Source organism: Poecilia reticulata, linkage group LG13 (genome assembly GCF_000633615.1).
Source record: "Poecilia reticulata strain Guanapo linkage group LG13, Guppy_female_1.0+MT, whole genome shotgun sequence".
Lineage (NCBI taxonomy): Eukaryota > Metazoa > Chordata > Actinopteri > Cyprinodontiformes > Poeciliidae > Poecilia > Poecilia reticulata.
In genome coordinates this window covers 9,297,952-9,315,387 of record NC_024343.1, presented here as the reverse complement: position 1 = coordinate 9,315,387, position 17,436 = coordinate 9,297,952, and the positions used below count along the sequence as shown (strand labels likewise).

Below are 17,436 nucleotides of genomic sequence, written 5' to 3'. Positions count from 1 at the left end.
TATATATATATATAATTTCAACATAAGAACCAACTAACCAGCACCAACAGGAGTTTGTGAAAAATGTAGTTTTCTTGACAAAAAAACTTTTCTTTCTGATCCATATCTATAAAATGTGATATTTGTGAATATGCTGCTGAAGTTCCACAAGTACACCACAATCAATTTAAAACTGTTATCAATATAATTTTGTAACTTTGAGAAAAAAATCCTTAAAAATGTTTTTGCCATATTTTCTGGCATTTAGCAAACAGAAATAATTGTAATTCTAACTAAGCTAAATCAAGAAGTGTTTGTTCTGATATAACTTCAGACAGTGAAAGAAAAAGTTTGTATCTTTTTATTCGGTGTGTGTAAACATCTTATTTCTACTGTATATCAAGTGGAGGATCATGTCATCAATCATCATGTAAAAAAGCACGCTTTTTAGCCATTTAATTTTCATGTAAGGAGTTATTCTGATCACTTTGCGTGATATAACATCACCAGTGGGAACTGTCAAAATTATACAAATGACTGTCATTAGAAAAACTGAAGCTTCACAGTTTTCAAAACTCTAAATTTGTTTGATTGTCAAAACCTTCATTCATCCCCATTGACTGATTAACACATCCTGCAATCTTAAAGGTTAACCACATGAGGGCAGTGTAAATAAATCTACGGGTTGGTTGTATGCTCATCAATCTGCTCATCTGTCATAATCAGACATTGTAGATATTACTATAGCTGAATATCATGCTTGTTTTTCTCCATCAAATCTTCAGCCAGTCTCATGTTTTACCATGTTGAGTCAGCATATTGAAACTGGTTGTTGTGGGTGTTTTTTTCTTTTTCTTCTGCCGATTCAAAGGGCAGAACTTCGACTCGGGTGGAAATTTAATGTTTATTCAATGTTGCATGACTCTGTGTTTTTGTGTTTAATCATGTAAAGCACTTTGAAATGCCTTGCTGCTGAAATGTGCTATACAAATAAAATTTGATTTGATTTTGATTCAGACTCAGCAGGTGAAATGTCCCAGGCCAAGGTGGCTCTGAACATCCTGTGTCTTCTGATGAAGGAGCAGTGGAGCTGGCTATGTTCAAAAAACATCCAGAGGACTRTCAGGCTGCTGTTTGGAACCCTCATTAACAGGTGATTACTATTTAACACTAGAATAGAATAGCATAGAACAGTGGTGCCCAAAGTGGGTCCTGGAGGCCCGGCATCCTGCATGTTTTAGTTCTCTCCCTGATTTAGCACACCTGGATCAAATGATGGCTCATTAGAGGCCTAAGAGGAACATTGACAAGATGAAAAGGTTGTTACTACGACCAGGGAGAGAATAAAACGTGCAGGATGCCGGCCCTCCAGGACCCACCTTGGGGACCCTGGCATAGAACATTTGGGCATAACAGTAATATAAAAAACCCAATTGTACAGGAGAGGTGAAGAAGTTTTATCAGACCACCTCCCCTATGATATTATAGAATTAATATCAATTAAGAATAAAAAGGTGAAATACAACACCTAATCTATAAGAAGCAATCAAAATCACATTATTTCAAATGAACATCATTTTCACTGCAGTGATGCCATAGCAAGATGCTGCAAGAGTGAGACTAAATAATTTCCCATCTGCCTATCTTCTGCTAAGGATGCAGACATTCTTGGCAGCATAAGTCTTGGAAATAAAACTCAGTGCCTGTTGGAACTATGTTATTATAACTTATCAAAGCTAAATTTCAGTTTTTCACTCAGACTTACAGTGGTTTTACACTGGTCTCAATAGTGTGTAGATTTATAGCTTTAACTTGGATGGTTTTGTTTTGTATATAAAAATTGTAGACCACAGATGTATTAAAAGAAGATGATCTGTACTAAAAATGGGAGTATTACTGTGTTTAGTAAAGTATTTATATGTTCAAGTCTGATCCCAGCAGATATAACATCACCATGATGTACATCATTGGGCGAGGAAGAGCTCGCTATGATAAGAATGTTCATTCTTATCTTAGGAAAATAATTATATTTCTATATAGCCAGTGCAGACATCAAGCAGTCCAGCTTTAACCTGACCGAACCTTTACAGTGAGGAAATGATAACATAAAGTTGAACATACATTAACTGACTATATCTGGTCAGTTAATGTATGTTGGTGAATCAAAAAACATCTTTTGTGGGTAAAATCTTAAATAAATTAATTTTGTGGGGCGAGCGTATGTTTCTACGCTCCTTCGTGGGGGGGGGGGCGCCGATTTATGTTTTCGCATCCACCTGAATAATGTGTAGTTGCGCTCCTGCCCATGACACTTCAACATTATTATTTTACCTTTTATCTGGAAATAGTGTCTGTTTATTCTTGCCATACAGTCTCTGTATTAATTATTGCTCGAAAGGTCTTGCCATACCAGTTTATTCCTCCGTATTTACTTTAGTTTCTTAGTTTATTCTTGCATTTTGTTCTTCATTCATTTCCATTTAGTTTCATTTGATTAGTTTTATCCTCTCTTGGTTTATTGCTATGTCCATTTTAGTTTCTTTACTGTTGCTACATTTATTTTATCGTTTATTGACCATCAGTAATTTTCACTCATCACCTGCTGCGCCTCCTAATACTCATGCGTTTCATATCATGTGTTGATTTTTCACTGTTCAGCGTCGGATTCTCTGTTTTTATGCCATAATTCACATCTAGTTCGTCGCTCCGTTTTGCCCGCTTCTCATGTTTCAGAATTTTGCGCAATGTGCGCATCGATTATTATTTTTTCTTTCTTTTTTAACCCTCTAAGGTGCAGGGCGGTCAGGAAACGTATCGATGGGGAAAAGGCAGACTGACATAAACCTTTTAAAACAACGGAAACAATTTCGGTATTCTGATTATTGAAATTTAAAAGTGCTGTGGTACCGTTGTTTTATCACACCCATTTTATACCGGACCACTTACAGCACCGGTGTTAACGCTATAAAATGAATGCTCTCTGTGGTATCACCCATGGAGGGATTTCTTTATTTAAATGGGTTCATTTTTCAGAGGGATACAAAGTGAGGGTATCGTGATTTTAGTAATTACATGTTTATAAGAGCGATTTTCTGTTGTCCTTCCATGGAAGCGGGCAGCTTTCAAACGGACAATAAAACACTTTTTAATAAGTTGCTGCTTTGACATGATCACAGAACTGCCTAAACATATGTACAAAAATACCAGACAAAGTGAATCACAGCAACGTCATCAGCCAGTGTAACGCTGAACTGATGCGGAGCCATGAAGCTACAAACACTGAATAGAAGAGCTGCCATCAATACAGTTGCAGCCAAGCATGATTTAATGTTACACAATACAGTTTTACCAAGTTGCTCAAAGTCTAAACTGGTATTGTTGTGGATTTAAGGTGTAAAGTTTACCTTCGACCAAACGCCCCCCAAAGGCATCCCAGCGCCCCCCTTTTGTAAAAATGTCCGCCAGCGCCCCCTGCCGTCCTCTGAACGCCCCCTGGGGGGCGGTACCGCCCACGTTGAGAACCTCTATCCTAGAGTAACCTCGATAATTTGTGATCGGGTAGTCACTCAGTTCAAACCAGTTCCGCGTTGTGTGAAAAAGGGGCCAGCAGACAGGATGAGATGAAACTTTGTTTATCTGTACGGAACAGAATATGAACTGATCAGGACTCTGGTTCATCACAGTGGGTACAGCACCTTACGAGGAATAGCATTTCATGTTAGCGGCAAGCTAACAGAATGTTTTACCAGACTGTTAAACTCAGTGTACCTACCTTGCGCCCATTTCTCATGAACTGGCAATGAGATGTCTGTGTTCACTATATTTATTACTGCCAACCACCACGAGGGGGTGCTGTTTCACCCATTACACCTGAGCCAAAATTTGGAAGTAATGACAAGTGAAATTCTTTACAATATTAACTATTACACTCCCTCCTGCTGAATTTCACTTGCCCCATTATAACAAGCAAAACAAAACAACAATAGAAAAAGCAAGAAAGAGGGAAAAAAAGTATAGTAACACCACAGGTRCAAACACACAAAATGGAGTAAGACCACTATTCAAATGCACAGGAAACCAGTACACAACCACTGTTTCCAAAGTCGCTTGTGAGGTACAATCACATAAAATTCACAGTCCCTTAAACTATCCAATGAGGATCAGTATGAGAACAGGTTTGCCAGACCCCACCTACATACATAGGGAAAAAATATGCCCATTTACATATTTTGTTAATATGTAAYGGCAAACTCACCTTCCAAATAGCAAAACAAACATGAAATATCAAAATTGTTACAAAACCTCAAGGTCAAAATTGAAACAAATAAAACTGTAGTTTTATAACTACAAACTCATCAAACTAATGTTGTCCTTTGGTGCATTATTTCAATATGGTTAGTCACTGGTCTCAACAACCGCCCAGCTCTAGATCTACGGCCAGTCGCACCGTCAACTATTGTCACTGTAGCAGCACTAGTAGCAGGCTCGTCAGTGGGAGTGTCAGTAGCAGGAGCCAAAAATGACTACTGAGCAACCAGAGCCTGCTGAACTGCTGTCCATCAAAGCAACTCCATCAGAGGGTTGTAGCTGATCAAGGACCGGCTGGGCTACAGGCAACACCCTGTCCTCTGATGGGACATTAATTGGTTCTGTGGCTTCCTCCAGCATGGTGCCCTCCACCTGCTCAGCATCGTCCACATCTGTCTCACTGCCTGCTCCTATAGGTAGGTCAGATACCCACACTCTCATTCTAAACTCCATTGAGTCAGAAATAAAATCACTGATGCTGACCTCCCAACACTTGGGTCAAGTGAACTTGATGTTGGAGACCCTACAACCTCCTCTTGGTCATCAGGGTCGTCCTCAGGTAGAGGGAGAAAGTTTATCGACATTATCAGATTGCGGTGGACCACCATTACTTGGCCTGTAGTGGGATTCTGGATCCTGAAGGTGTGGTTTTCATCATTCTTTCCAACCACCACATACACTGTGCTGTCCCAGCGGTCAGCAAGCTTCCTTTTTGCACATTCTCCTTTGTTAGCCAGCAGCACTCTGTCGTTCACTTCCACCAGTACACCATGTACTTTCCGGTTGTATAGCTCAGTGTGAGCTGTTTGGTTGCTGTTGACTGGGCTACGGTCATAGCTTCTCTCATGTCCTTTTGCAGGGACTCAACGTAGCAATCATAATCCACCACCTCTGGATCACTGAGCACTGAACTGAAGATGACGTCCACCAGAAGATGTGGCACCCTCCCAAACATGAGCACGAATGGTGCACATCCTGTTGTTTCATGCACTGTACAATTGTAGGCAAATGTCAGAGATTCCATGTCCTTGGGCCAACAATGTTTAGCTCTTGGTGGCAGTGCTCGAATCATGTTGCCTAGAGTCCGGTTCATTCTTTCACATGAGCCATTCCCCTTAGAGGATTTTTGCACACCTGCCACATTTAGCAACTCTGCAATAAGCGAACTCTCAAAACTGGCCCCCTGATCGGAATGTAGTCGCTTGGGAAACCCATAGATGTAGAAGTAGTTGTTCCATAGCTGGTGTGCCATCTTTGTGAAGTGGTCAGTAGCTACTAGCACATCCAGTGAACTGTTTGAAGAATCCTAAGCAGTCCAGAAATCGATACTGACAAGTTCAAGAGGTTTAGGGGTCCTTATATTTTTCAAAGGAGCTCTGGCTTCCGGCTCTGGTGACTTGCTGACAACACATCATCTGCAGTCTTGTACATACTCCGTAACATCATGCACTAGGCCAATCCAATAAAATCTCTGTCTCGTCAGGTATAGAGTCCGTTGCTGACCCTGGTGACCACCCTCATTGTGAGCACCTTGTAACACCTTCTTTCACAGTGAGCTGGGGACAACAAAAAGGTAGGACTTTTTCTTTGTGACTGGGTTCTTAGCAGTCCGGTACAGAACTCCATCTCTCCATGCAAGCCTTTCAAAACCTTGATGACTTCTGAAAATTCCTTAACATGTTCAGTCCTGGAAGATCTCCACTTTCTCTCTCTACAAAGAAGATCACCCTACTTAAAGCCTGGTCATTTCTCTGCCTCTCCTGCAACACTTCAAGTGAGAGCACCTCAGAGTTGACCTGTGGGGTTGTTATTACAGTCTGCGAGAACTATGGCAGAAGCGCATGCAGGCACACCACAGGACCACTTTCACTGCCTCCCTGGAGTACAGCAGCAACCTCCAGTGATGATACTGCTCCTGTCTTAACAACCGCCACACCCTGAGATATCTGTAGATACCTCAGATACTTAAGGCGGGTTGGCTGACCAGCAGAATCCCATTAGCATCAACCACTGCAGCCTCTGCCAACAGCTCATCATAAGGCACTTTCGTCCATAATGAGGGTGGTGAGATGTACTAGACTGTACGGACCACACAGACCTTTAGGGCATGAGATTAGCTGAAACAATGGTTTGGCCATACCAGAACACCCCTCAATAAACTGCTAGTAGTAGACTACCCTGCCAAGGAAGGTGCAGATCTTTCTCTGTGAGGGAATATTCTTGCCAACCTCCATAAGGTCTGACTCAGTAATGGTGGTGATAGCATTCACTTTATCAGGGTCAGACTGGATCCCAGATGCACTGATGATATGACCGAAGAACTTCACTGACCTCCTYAAAAAGTGAAATTTCTTTGGGGCAAGCTTGAGGTTATGATTCTGGAGTCTCTGGAAGACCATGTGCAGATGCTCAAGCACCAGGTCTTCTGTTGGAGCAAACATCAGGACATCATCCAGATGGCACAACAAGCTCATAAATTTCTGGTCACCAAAGATGTTTAACATCATTCTCATGAATGTCGCTGGACTAATACAGAGTCCCTGAGGCATCCGATTATACTCGTCCAATCCAAACGGTGATGAAAAGGCAGTGTACTTCTAGTCAGCCTCATGCACTTCCACATTATAATAGCCAGAGGTCAAATCCATGGTTGAGAAAAAGGCATTGCCCTCCAAGGCTGCTAGAGCATCAGCAGGATGAGGGAGTGGGTGAGCATCTTTGACGGTGCATGCATTGATCCATCAGAAATCCTTACAGATCCGTAAGTCACCAGACTTCTTCCACATGATCAAAGGAGATGCAAACTCACTACTAGACTTTCATATGATTTCACGCTCCTCCATCTCATCCAATGCCTCTCTCAACTTTTCATACTGGGTTGGTGGTATACGCCGACATGGCAATCGAAATGGTTTCTCGTCCATGATTCTGATGCGATGTAGAAAACCAGTGGCTTTACCACAATCCAGCTTGTCCCTTGAGAATATCGACTGGTATTGAACAATGAGCTCAGCCAGTTTAGCTGGCTCCACCACAACAGAACATCCAACCAACAGACTATCCACCTGTGGCAACTTGTCCCAAATCAGATGCTCTGTCATGGGTTCAAGAGTAACAGCTCGCTTGATTTTGACAGTTCCAACTGCATCATGGATGTCTTCATTGGCGGCTTCCACCCTTGTCAACAAGCCTAGCTGTTTCTTCTACTCTGCATCACACAGAGTGCTGTGGGGCCCTGGTCCTGGAGATCTTGCCTCAGCTTAAACTTGTCAATAATGTATCTCAAGAGGATACTGCCAACAATCAGTTCTTCATTCTGGTTCTCGACAATCAATGTTGGGACAATCACTTTGCAGTCCTTTACTCCTTAATACATCCCAATGTAACAGCTAAGGTATTACTTTAGAGCTCAGGGTGCATGCCCTCAACCTGCTATCCAGCAAGGCTCTGACCATAACGACTCCTCCCAGCATCACATCTTCATAAAACAAGTTGTCATGCTGTTTGAGTCTCTGAATGTTTTGGAATATTGATGTATATCCCATTTCTCCCACTTTGCATGCACTTTGACATATAGACTCCTTGTCATCTTCAACATTTGCAACAGGGGGATCACTTTTATGCCCAACACTTGCCCCCACCACATGTAGGCCATTCAGTTTCCTGAGACTGCACCACCTGCTTATCGCTCCTAGGCTTCCTCGCCACAGCCCCTGGACAATCTGCTCGTACGTGGTAAGGTACAAAACAGCTAAAGCACAGATGGTTGGACCTGCAGTGGTACTGAGTAGTGTGTTCATCATCACTGCAATCAGCACAAGGTACTACAGGCTTTACTTTCATCAGCTTTTCCCTCTGGGTGTGCACATTGAATTTACTTTGAAACTTGTGCTGTTGTGGTTGCTGCTCCAGAACATGTTCAAGCAGAGCGATAACCTGGCCGTCCGGTCAGCTCTCAGCTGACTTCCCAATAGGTGGCGCAACAACAGCAGCTGGCGGTAGTACTTCAGTACTGAGTGTCGCATTTTGCACAGAGGAGGTGACTTCCTGGTGCTGGGAAGACAGGATGCTTGACATTCTGTTTGGTTAGTTGCTTGCAATTTCTGCAGTGTTTAACAAGCTTCTCGTGAATGTCAGCCACCGTCCAGTCTTTCAACTGCCTACATTTGAATATGAGCGACAGTTCAGGATCAGGGCAGTTCTGGATAAACATGGCAGCTTGATCACAGGAGAGAGAGTAAAAAGCCTTATTTTGTCTCTTTAAAGAGTGCTCTGTCACATCCAAAGCTTTAAGCATCAGCCGATAGTCAAAGGGATGTTTATCGGGGTGGGGCACAGTAGCATAAAAGTCCTCTAAAGGCAAGCTAGAGGACATAGTATCACTGAAGTGCTGCTTCAGTATCTCAAAAATGGGCTCAGGTCCTGTAGTCAGATTTAAAACTGACTTACTGCATATGTCAACTTTACCTATGACATGCGCTTAGACATCACCTTATCAGCCTGTTCAGCCACAGGGGTGACTTTCTTTCTCATATAAGATATCATGACCTCGCAGTCTTGGACTGAACATGAACCATGAACCTCTTTAAAACTCAGTTTTTTTCACATCAGGTCGAACAATAACATTTAACATGGCAGACTCATTAGCTGCATCTCCAACCATTCCTGGACCCACTGTATTACTCAAACAGGTCTCAATGCAAGATGCAATACTTTCACCTATAGAAACTCCAATTTGTGAAGCTATGTCACCAAAAGTCTGCCATCAACATCACACTGTGGCGCATCAACAGTGTCAACTCTTTCACCCAAATATGCAAAATTTGGTTTTGGTCTGGATGCTTCTCGGGCGTACAAAAACAAACCTCTACCTCTAGCAACTGAAGGCATAGGAGTAAACATTCCAAGCCCCCTTCCCCTACCAAAAGAATTGTTGCTTGCCATAACTCGGCACTTAACGATCAAAGGCAAAACAAAATAATCGTTTTTTTAGTTAATTTGAGCATTTGCAAATGGTAGATGAATTGAACTTGAATAGCGCTTTATCCAGCCATTTCGACCACTCAGAGCGCTTTACACTAGAGTCACATTCACCCATTCGCACACACATTCATACACCGATAAGCAGATCGGTAGGCAATTTGGGGTTAAGTGCCTTGCCCAAAGGCACATTGACATGTGGCAGGAGGAAGCTGGAATCAAACCTACAACCTTCCGATCACAAGATGACTACTCTACCCACACAGCCACAGTCGCCCTACAAATTAAACACGGGACGAAAGTGCACCTTCAACAAATCAACAAATAAAACCTGAGTGAAAAAACTGTAAAAGCATTCAAACAAATTTTATCTCAAAGTGTCCCTCCTTCACAGAGAGAGCAAAGAAAGGAACCAAAATCTCTGGTAATAACCACAGCACACTCACACATTAGCTGTGCACAATGACACAAATCGGCTAAAATTAAAAAAAATAACTCCACACTTTCTAGACCAGTGGTTCTTGACCTTTTTTGAGGTACCGAACTCACCAGTTTCATTTGTGCATTCACTGAACCCTTCTGTAGTGATAAATAAAATATAATTTTTTCCCCCCCAATTCAAGACATAGCAGCGACCCAACTAGAGTCTAGTTGGGTCACCCAATGATCACTAAGTCTTCTTGAAAGGTAGAGTCTCTGAAAATAGTTCTTCAAAATATAGTCAGTGTTTTCAGCAAAGTTGAGCTGACTGTCCAGGAACGACCCAAGGTATTTAAAATTTGCCACAGTTTCAACAGGTTGGCCATCGAGAGAAACTGGAACCACTTTAAGGACTTCTTTAGATCATTTAATTAGCTCTACATTCTTAAGAGAATTAAAAATTAATAAATAATAAAGACTTTGCAGTATTCTGATTTAGTAATGTAATTATATTAGTTGTGTTACCACCCCCACACCACTAGAGAATGGACCTTACCACAGCGGCCGCGTTTCATTGGCTAATGCCCATTTTACGTCACAGCGCAGCTACCACGTGCGTTACCGTCTCACAAACTCATGCTAATGTACATTGTGGACTACCAGACCGACAGAAAGTTTTTGCGTCAGGACTCGAAAAAAAATGGTTCTCCATCARTGGGGTATCTGTACAGGCGATGTCAGGTATCCTGATCGTGTTTGTGGAACTAAAATTCACAGATTTCCAAAATCTGAAACGGAATGCCTTGCTTGGATCAAAGCTTGTGCACGACCACATTTGCAGCTCAACCGTTGTAGGATCAATAAGTACAAAGGAGTGTCTGCTGGCGTAAGTATTATTGMTTTGCTTTCCTTGTGTTTAGTGAATGAAAAAAAGTCGATAATAAACACATCCATTATGAAAACCTTTTAGCCAAGTGCAGCATAATGGCAGTACCGATACAGCTTCTACACCTTGAAGCCTGTCTGTTACAGCTTTACGTTAGCTGAACAGATCAATATGCAATGTGTACCGTATCTGACATACATTAAAGATTTTGTTTCACCTGAAAAGGCTTTTTATTAAACTGTAATCGTGTTAGCCACGCTAGCACAGAGTACCATGTATAAGTCCTAGGCACATTCAAACCCTCAAAACCATGAATGTCCGACTTACCCAGCCTTGCAAGAACAATAGGCATCAGTGATCTTGTCCACAGCAATAGTTATGCTGAGGGTCTGAGGATCTTCTGTTTTTCTCATCGACCGGTAGCATTTAGCTGTGACGCACACAAAGTTAGAGGCATCGCATGGCTAAAACACCTTGATGTCGTCCAAAAAAGATGACATGAACTTGTTGGTTCCCTTGTCCATTGTCGTGGCTGATATTTTGTGAAAATCCGGCAGAAATGCTACACTAATCGACTCAGAAATACTCTGCAGAGAGTCAGTCGAAATGAAATATGCCATGTTCAGACATAGGAGCTAAGCTGTTAATGTGAGACATGTAGTCAAGTGGGACTTTCGAGGAGCGTTTCTGGGCGGAGCTTGGCAAGGTCCATTTGGTAAAAATGTTGAGCTTTGCTGAAGTAATTAAAGGCACAAGTTCAAATCCATGCTGAGAGTGGAACTCCTTCAATCAGTGCTCCTCCGCAGCACTGATTGGCTAAGCAATGTAACGTGATCCTCTGCAGCAAGTGATGGCAAAGCGGGCCGCGTCATCACAACTTTACACAAGTGTGTCTTTACCTCCGCGGCAGAGGCTCCGCTGAACCCCTGAGACCGACTCATCGAACCCAGGTTAAGAACCACTGTTCTAGACTGACCACCGCTACACTACCGAAGCGACGAAGAGTCCACACGGGGCACTGCGTCTGATACTGGGACCAATGCGCCACCCACAATCCGCCAAAGCGCCAGAAAGTAGACACAGCCCACGTTCCAGGAAGTAAATGTAGTTGAATAACGGGTCACAGGCACCAATGTAACCGATAATTTGTGCTCGGGTACTAGCTCAGTTCAAATCAGTTCTACGTTGTGTAAATAAGGGCCAGGAGACAGGATGAGATGAAACTTGTTTATCTATACGGAACAGAATATGGACTGATCAGGACTTAGGTTCATTATAGTGGGTACTGCACCTCGCGCCCAACCACCAGGAGGGGGTGCTGTTTCACCCATTACACTTGAACCAAAACTTGGAAGTAATGACAAGTGGAATTCTATATAATATTAACTATGTTACACTAGCAGCTAGTTATCCACACTGGAGCCTGTCATGAATGCTAAAGCTTGTTAGTATGGCCACTGATGGCAATAGGTAAACAATTTTCTCATGTCCCAGATGTTATACTGGGGACAGTTTTCGCACACACACGCACACACACACACACACACACACACGCACACACACACCCCCACACACACACACATATACACTGTTTAAAAATATTACATACTGAAGCTTTAATTGTTTGAAATGGTATGAAATGGTAAAGGGTGATTTTACCTGGGGCCCTGCCTGCGCCACTTAAATGCAGGAGAGAAGAGCAATAGTGTGAGGTGGCTTCAGGTATGTTTGTGTGATATCAGCAGGACAGTAGTTTTGGTTTCTTTAGTTTCCCCTCTCTCAGAGAGGCTCTGAGATCAACTCCCTAGACATTTGCCACAAATGGTTTTAGCATGTCCTCCCAGTATCCTGAACGTGCAGACGGTATTCTCAGGATGCCATGTGCTGTGACCATATATTCTCTGGGGTGTCAACACAAGAGTATTGTTTCCCCATATCGAGTTTGAGAGCACTATTTTGAGAAGTGCCACCCACCAAGCATGAAAGGGCTCATGCATTTTGTTCACTCCATTGCAGTTAGACAGCAGCGTGTCAGTGGCCTTGCCCCACACCTTAATGTTTACATTCGCACTTTAAACACAGGAAAATAGCTGCAAACAGATGCACTGTTGTACAGTGGTATATGTTTGACCCCAAGTCAGACCTAAAAGTAGAAGTGGAGCCTCCTGAACAACTATCAAAGATCCACCTGTGATTTCTAAATGGTGAAGTCTTCCACATACTGGTGCGTACTGTGCGTAGTCAGTTAGCAGCTTGGACTCTGTGCACACTGTTCGAAGATGGTTGAGGTTTCAAAGTTGAGCATTCCGAATTTACTTGACAAATTCCTTCATTTCCCACAATCCAAATGGACACCAGCAGGTTTGAGGAGCTAGCGCTCCTAACCCTGTTTCTTCTGTACCAGGGTAGCCACCACACAACAGTTAGTGTGGCACAGAGTCGCAGTCTGACTTCTGTTTGCACCGATTCTCAATGTTATCAGCTTGGCATCATGTACAAAACAGTTAAATATTAACACAGTTTCTTGCAGAGCAGTTTTCTGTGTGACACAGAATGTGTGCACGGTGGTAAAAACGTACCTTTGCATGGACTTCTCTGGTAAACTGCCACATTAAGTGTGTCTTGAGAACTTGTGGATGTCCTCCGAGTGAAGCATGTGGGGGTCTTAAAAACCAATGAAACAATTGTCTGTTCCAGCAGCCATTGTGCAACATACAGTAGTATAAACAGCTTACCAAATGTGCTGGAAGTGTGCTTGGCATGCTAGATGASGGGTTGTGCTCAGCTGGGGTTGCTAGGTAACAAGGCAGTGCTCACTGATTGTGGCTTAATAATTGGGAAGTAAAATTTTTTACATAGTACAAAACATTGACTTATTTCCAGAAAACATATGGGTGTTTTGTTTAAAGGTTGTTTTCTCCCTGATAGTCCAGTAGACTATGTTCAATTGGAGACCAAAATTGCAACATTTGTTAAATTTTCAGCTGGTGCATTTCTCTTTCATACCGTCTGTAATGAGCCAAAGAAAAACTTGTTCCCCTCCTCGCCTATGGGGACGCTCCACCAAGAACCATTGAAGGAAATGACACAAAAAACTCTGAAGAAAAAACTGAGCCAACTTCCTTCTTTTTGAAATGTAAACAAAATGGAGTGGCATCAGATTTTAATGGTTGTAATATTTCTCTTTTGGGCAAAAGACCACAAGCCATTTCTTCTATTAGTGTTGGATTTGTGTTTGTTTTGATTGTATTTACCCAGGATACCCTGTGCTATCCGCTTCCTCCTTTTGGAGTGGTCTCTGTGATCGGTTTTCAACCCAAAAACTGATTGCTGTTCTCGGGCTGACTACAGTTCTTTAAAAAGCCTGACTTGCCGATTCTGACTTTGGTTGTTAGAAATTTTTTGTCTGAAATGTTGCAAAATATAGCAAGAAAGTTGCTAAGTTGGCAACAAACGTGCAGACAGGAGCCGGTGGATGGGTCTGTTAGTCAACCCTCTTTCATAGCAGTGTTGGTTCTGTAGCAATGACTGAGTTTTTTGCCAGTGTATAGGTTCGGCTTTACATTTACATATCAGCTGGGGTGAAAGCAGGGGGATACGGTAGGGTTCTGCGTACCCCTAAAATATTTAGCGGGGGTACGCAGTACCTGCTAGAGAGGAGCAGCTGTCTGCTGTAAAGAGTCAATGGGTTCACTGTGCAGCAGTGAGTTCACCCACTAATCAGCCGTGACTGATTAGTTTTTCAAGAACAATCTAAAATACAACTTAATCAGTTAACTTTTTTCTCATTTCATATCGTTTCTGAACTCTTCATGCTTTACTAGAGCAGCGGTGCGACACGTGGATCGTGGAAGGTTTTGAGTCGATCTCAGCATCAGGTGACAAACTGAACGCCACCAGGTCGCTGAGACCAGGAGGTCCTCCTCTGACTGACTTATCAAAAAGTTTGTAACTTTAATAAAGAACAACAACAAAATCAACAAAACGTGTTCAAATTAATGACCCAACAACAATAATAATCTCAGTGATTATTGTTTCAACAAGGTGTTGCGCAATTCTGTGCGTTTCGGTTCCATTACCAAAATAACCAGCAGAGCAGGAGTTAAAATGAACCAATCAACCACCGCTGTGTTCAGGGAGCTTATTAATGATGCAAAATAAATATCAAGCCTGAAAACCTGATATCATAACGGACTGAATGTTATGTTTTTAACGTAATCTGTGCTCGGCTCGAGAAGCGCAGGTTGTTGCCGCGGCAATGGTGGACTTAACCGACAGAGAGACGGAGAATAAAAAGGTGCGAGTGGTTTAGAGTAAATCACCTGTTCGGGTTGTTTTACCTTTGCTGTGACGCATCACAGCCGCTATAGTTTCTGAAAGTTCAATAAACTGCAAACTTGGACTAATTGTCTCGTTCTTTGTGAATATAGCCTACGTCATTTACAGCAAACATCAAACACGGTAAATATGTTTCATTAAGTATTTAACAAACAAATGGCTTCTACCGCCATAATTATCTGAAATTAAATTGTCTAATTAAAAAAAAAGTTTTATTGCTCTCTGGCATCTCGCTTTGAGCTCAGAGTCTGAGAGGCTTTTCCTCTATCAAACTATTTTTTTGCCTCTTATTTAGTGTAAATATTGATGTTGATTAGACTTAAATAATAACTTTTTTCAACCTTTATAGCTCCACTGTTGAAAATGAGGTTCTAACATTCACAAATGACAGTGAAATAAAATCCAGTCCAACATCTGGTTTGAGGTGATTCCTCTGGAACCTGTTGGAGGAAAAATATCCCAACTTCAGAAGATGAGCTTTAACCTAACAGAGCTCTGTGGTTCCTCCTGTCAGTATGAGAGTCAGGGTGAGGAGGCGCCATGTTAGGAAGAGAAGTGGAAGCTGCAGRATCTTCAGAACAAACAGGTCATGATGCTGGGCTACTGATTATCCCTCTGTCTGGACACAGGATCAATAGAACCAGKTTAAAAGCTAAAATGAATGGTTATATGCCAGACATGGAAAACTGGGATGCTCTCCATGCCATGATGTTCAGGATTTAGGTCTCATGGCATCTCAAGGTGTCAACCGTGCAGCCAGTGGGCTGAGAGAAAATCCAGCATTATTTTGTAGCAATTCAAAAGCTACCAGCTTTTATCGCTTCACAAAAAATATTAATCAGCACAGAAACTTTTTGTCATAGTACCCCCAAGAATTTAAAACTACTTTCACCCCTGCATATCAGTTGATCACAGATCTTCTAAAATTGAGGAAATCGGGGCCGATTTATCGGTGCACCTTTATTCACATATGAATTCAAACCACACCATAGTTCACTTCAACCAGTCTGAGATTGAGGTTTGTAGGCAGGCCAAAGTTCTCCACATCAGAGTTCCATTAGGCATTCACACCTCCCGAAATAAAACAGACTTTCTAGATACACAAACTATAGTTTGAGTCAGTCGGACCATACAGCAATGGTGTGAATGCCTTCAAAGTGCTTAGACTGTTTCCAGAAGCAGCAGAGACCCAAATGGCAGTATAAAAGCTATAAAATGTGAATTTTGTGTAATGGGTTTTCAAAAGTGAGTTTTTGCATTAAATTTAGTTTTAAAAAGAAGCCAGCTGAATGAACTAGCTTTTATGATTAGCATCTTCTTTATTTTGTATTCAACCAATGACCCAGAATGCATTTGGTTTGGTGTTGTGCATGGTAAGCATTTCTGCAAACCTCACATTTGTAGACGAGCTGAATCTATTTTCAGCCGAATAAGAAAGTTCTATGGAAGTTTTTACATAATCTGAAAGCTAATGAGCAGGAAGCAAACAGCAGCTCCAGGCTGAAAACCTTACTCTCACTGGTTCACTGCACACACCGTATGTGTTTTTGAATTTAATTTGGAGTTTGGTGATAATAGAGAAAGTGTGTGATAACTGAAGTCAAATCAGGGTCCAAGTGAGTGAGAGACAGAAATGCAGGGAGAGAGGAAGAGACATTGGAGGCTGAAAAAGCCATTTCCTAAACGGGGTTGGAGAGGTCTGGTTTGTGATATGTCTGTTTTTTATGGTCCAGTTCATGATGAATATACTTTCTTTCCATTCACAGTCAGGATGGAAAATCCAGCTTGAGCCAAACTTTTGTCAATGTCTTATAAATAAAGGAAGAGTTGCTTTTTTTATTGGCTAATACAAATACAACTGAAATAGCCATAAAAACCACAAGCCATTTCCAGTTTAACATATCAGTTTAGTAAATGCATTCATACATTTTTGTTCAGGTGTACACTGTGCAGACTAATACATTTCTCTTCCTCTACTCTAATACCCACTGGAATGCTTTCGATTCAACAATGAGATGGAGAAACCAAGTGAGAATTGATGACGATGCATTACATAGACTGCACTTCATCAAAATGGATTGAAAAGTTCTGTTTTTTGGGACATGGTCTGCTGATAGCCTGTGGTCAGTTATGTTGTGATGAATGACGCTATGACAAACATCTTGTGCATAAGTTTAAATTTATTGTGGATTTTCTTTAATCCACACAGTAGACATACCAGGCTTTTCGGTTTTCAGCTCTAGATGGGTGAGGCTCATGGTGGCAGCATATTAGTTGCTCTGTTATGCTAATTCTCATTTCTTCTTTTGGGGGTTGTCCAATCTATTTCTTATGTTTTTCTCATCTTTTTTCTTCTAAAATTTGATTTTGGAAGAGATTCAAGGGGGGACAAAATATTGCAAAATTTATTGCAAATACTTTTAACCCTTGTGTTTACAAATGGGGTAAAACCGACCCCACTCCCGTATAACTTGTGTAATTTGCCTCAGTCCTCGCACGCACAAGGGTTAAAGTAATTTTGTTTG

The 17,436-nt window shown here is 41.8% G+C and overlaps 1 protein-coding gene across 5 annotated transcripts in view; it reads left to right on the top strand.

Moving 5' to 3' along the window:
• snx19b (sorting nexin 19b) overlaps nt 1-17,436 on the top strand; it is a 55,715-nt gene that overhangs the window by 21,501 nt on the left and 16,778 nt on the right. For 4 of the 5 annotated variants that reach the window (XM_008425254.2, XM_008425253.2, XM_008425252.2 and 1 more), the window contains one exon: nt 997-1,132. In XM_008425254.2, the coding sequence (XP_008423476.1) occupies nt 997-1,132 (136 nt within the window). The remainder of the gene's footprint in view (nt 1-996; nt 1,133-17,436) is intronic. The other variant, XM_017308269.1, reaches the window with a different exon arrangement.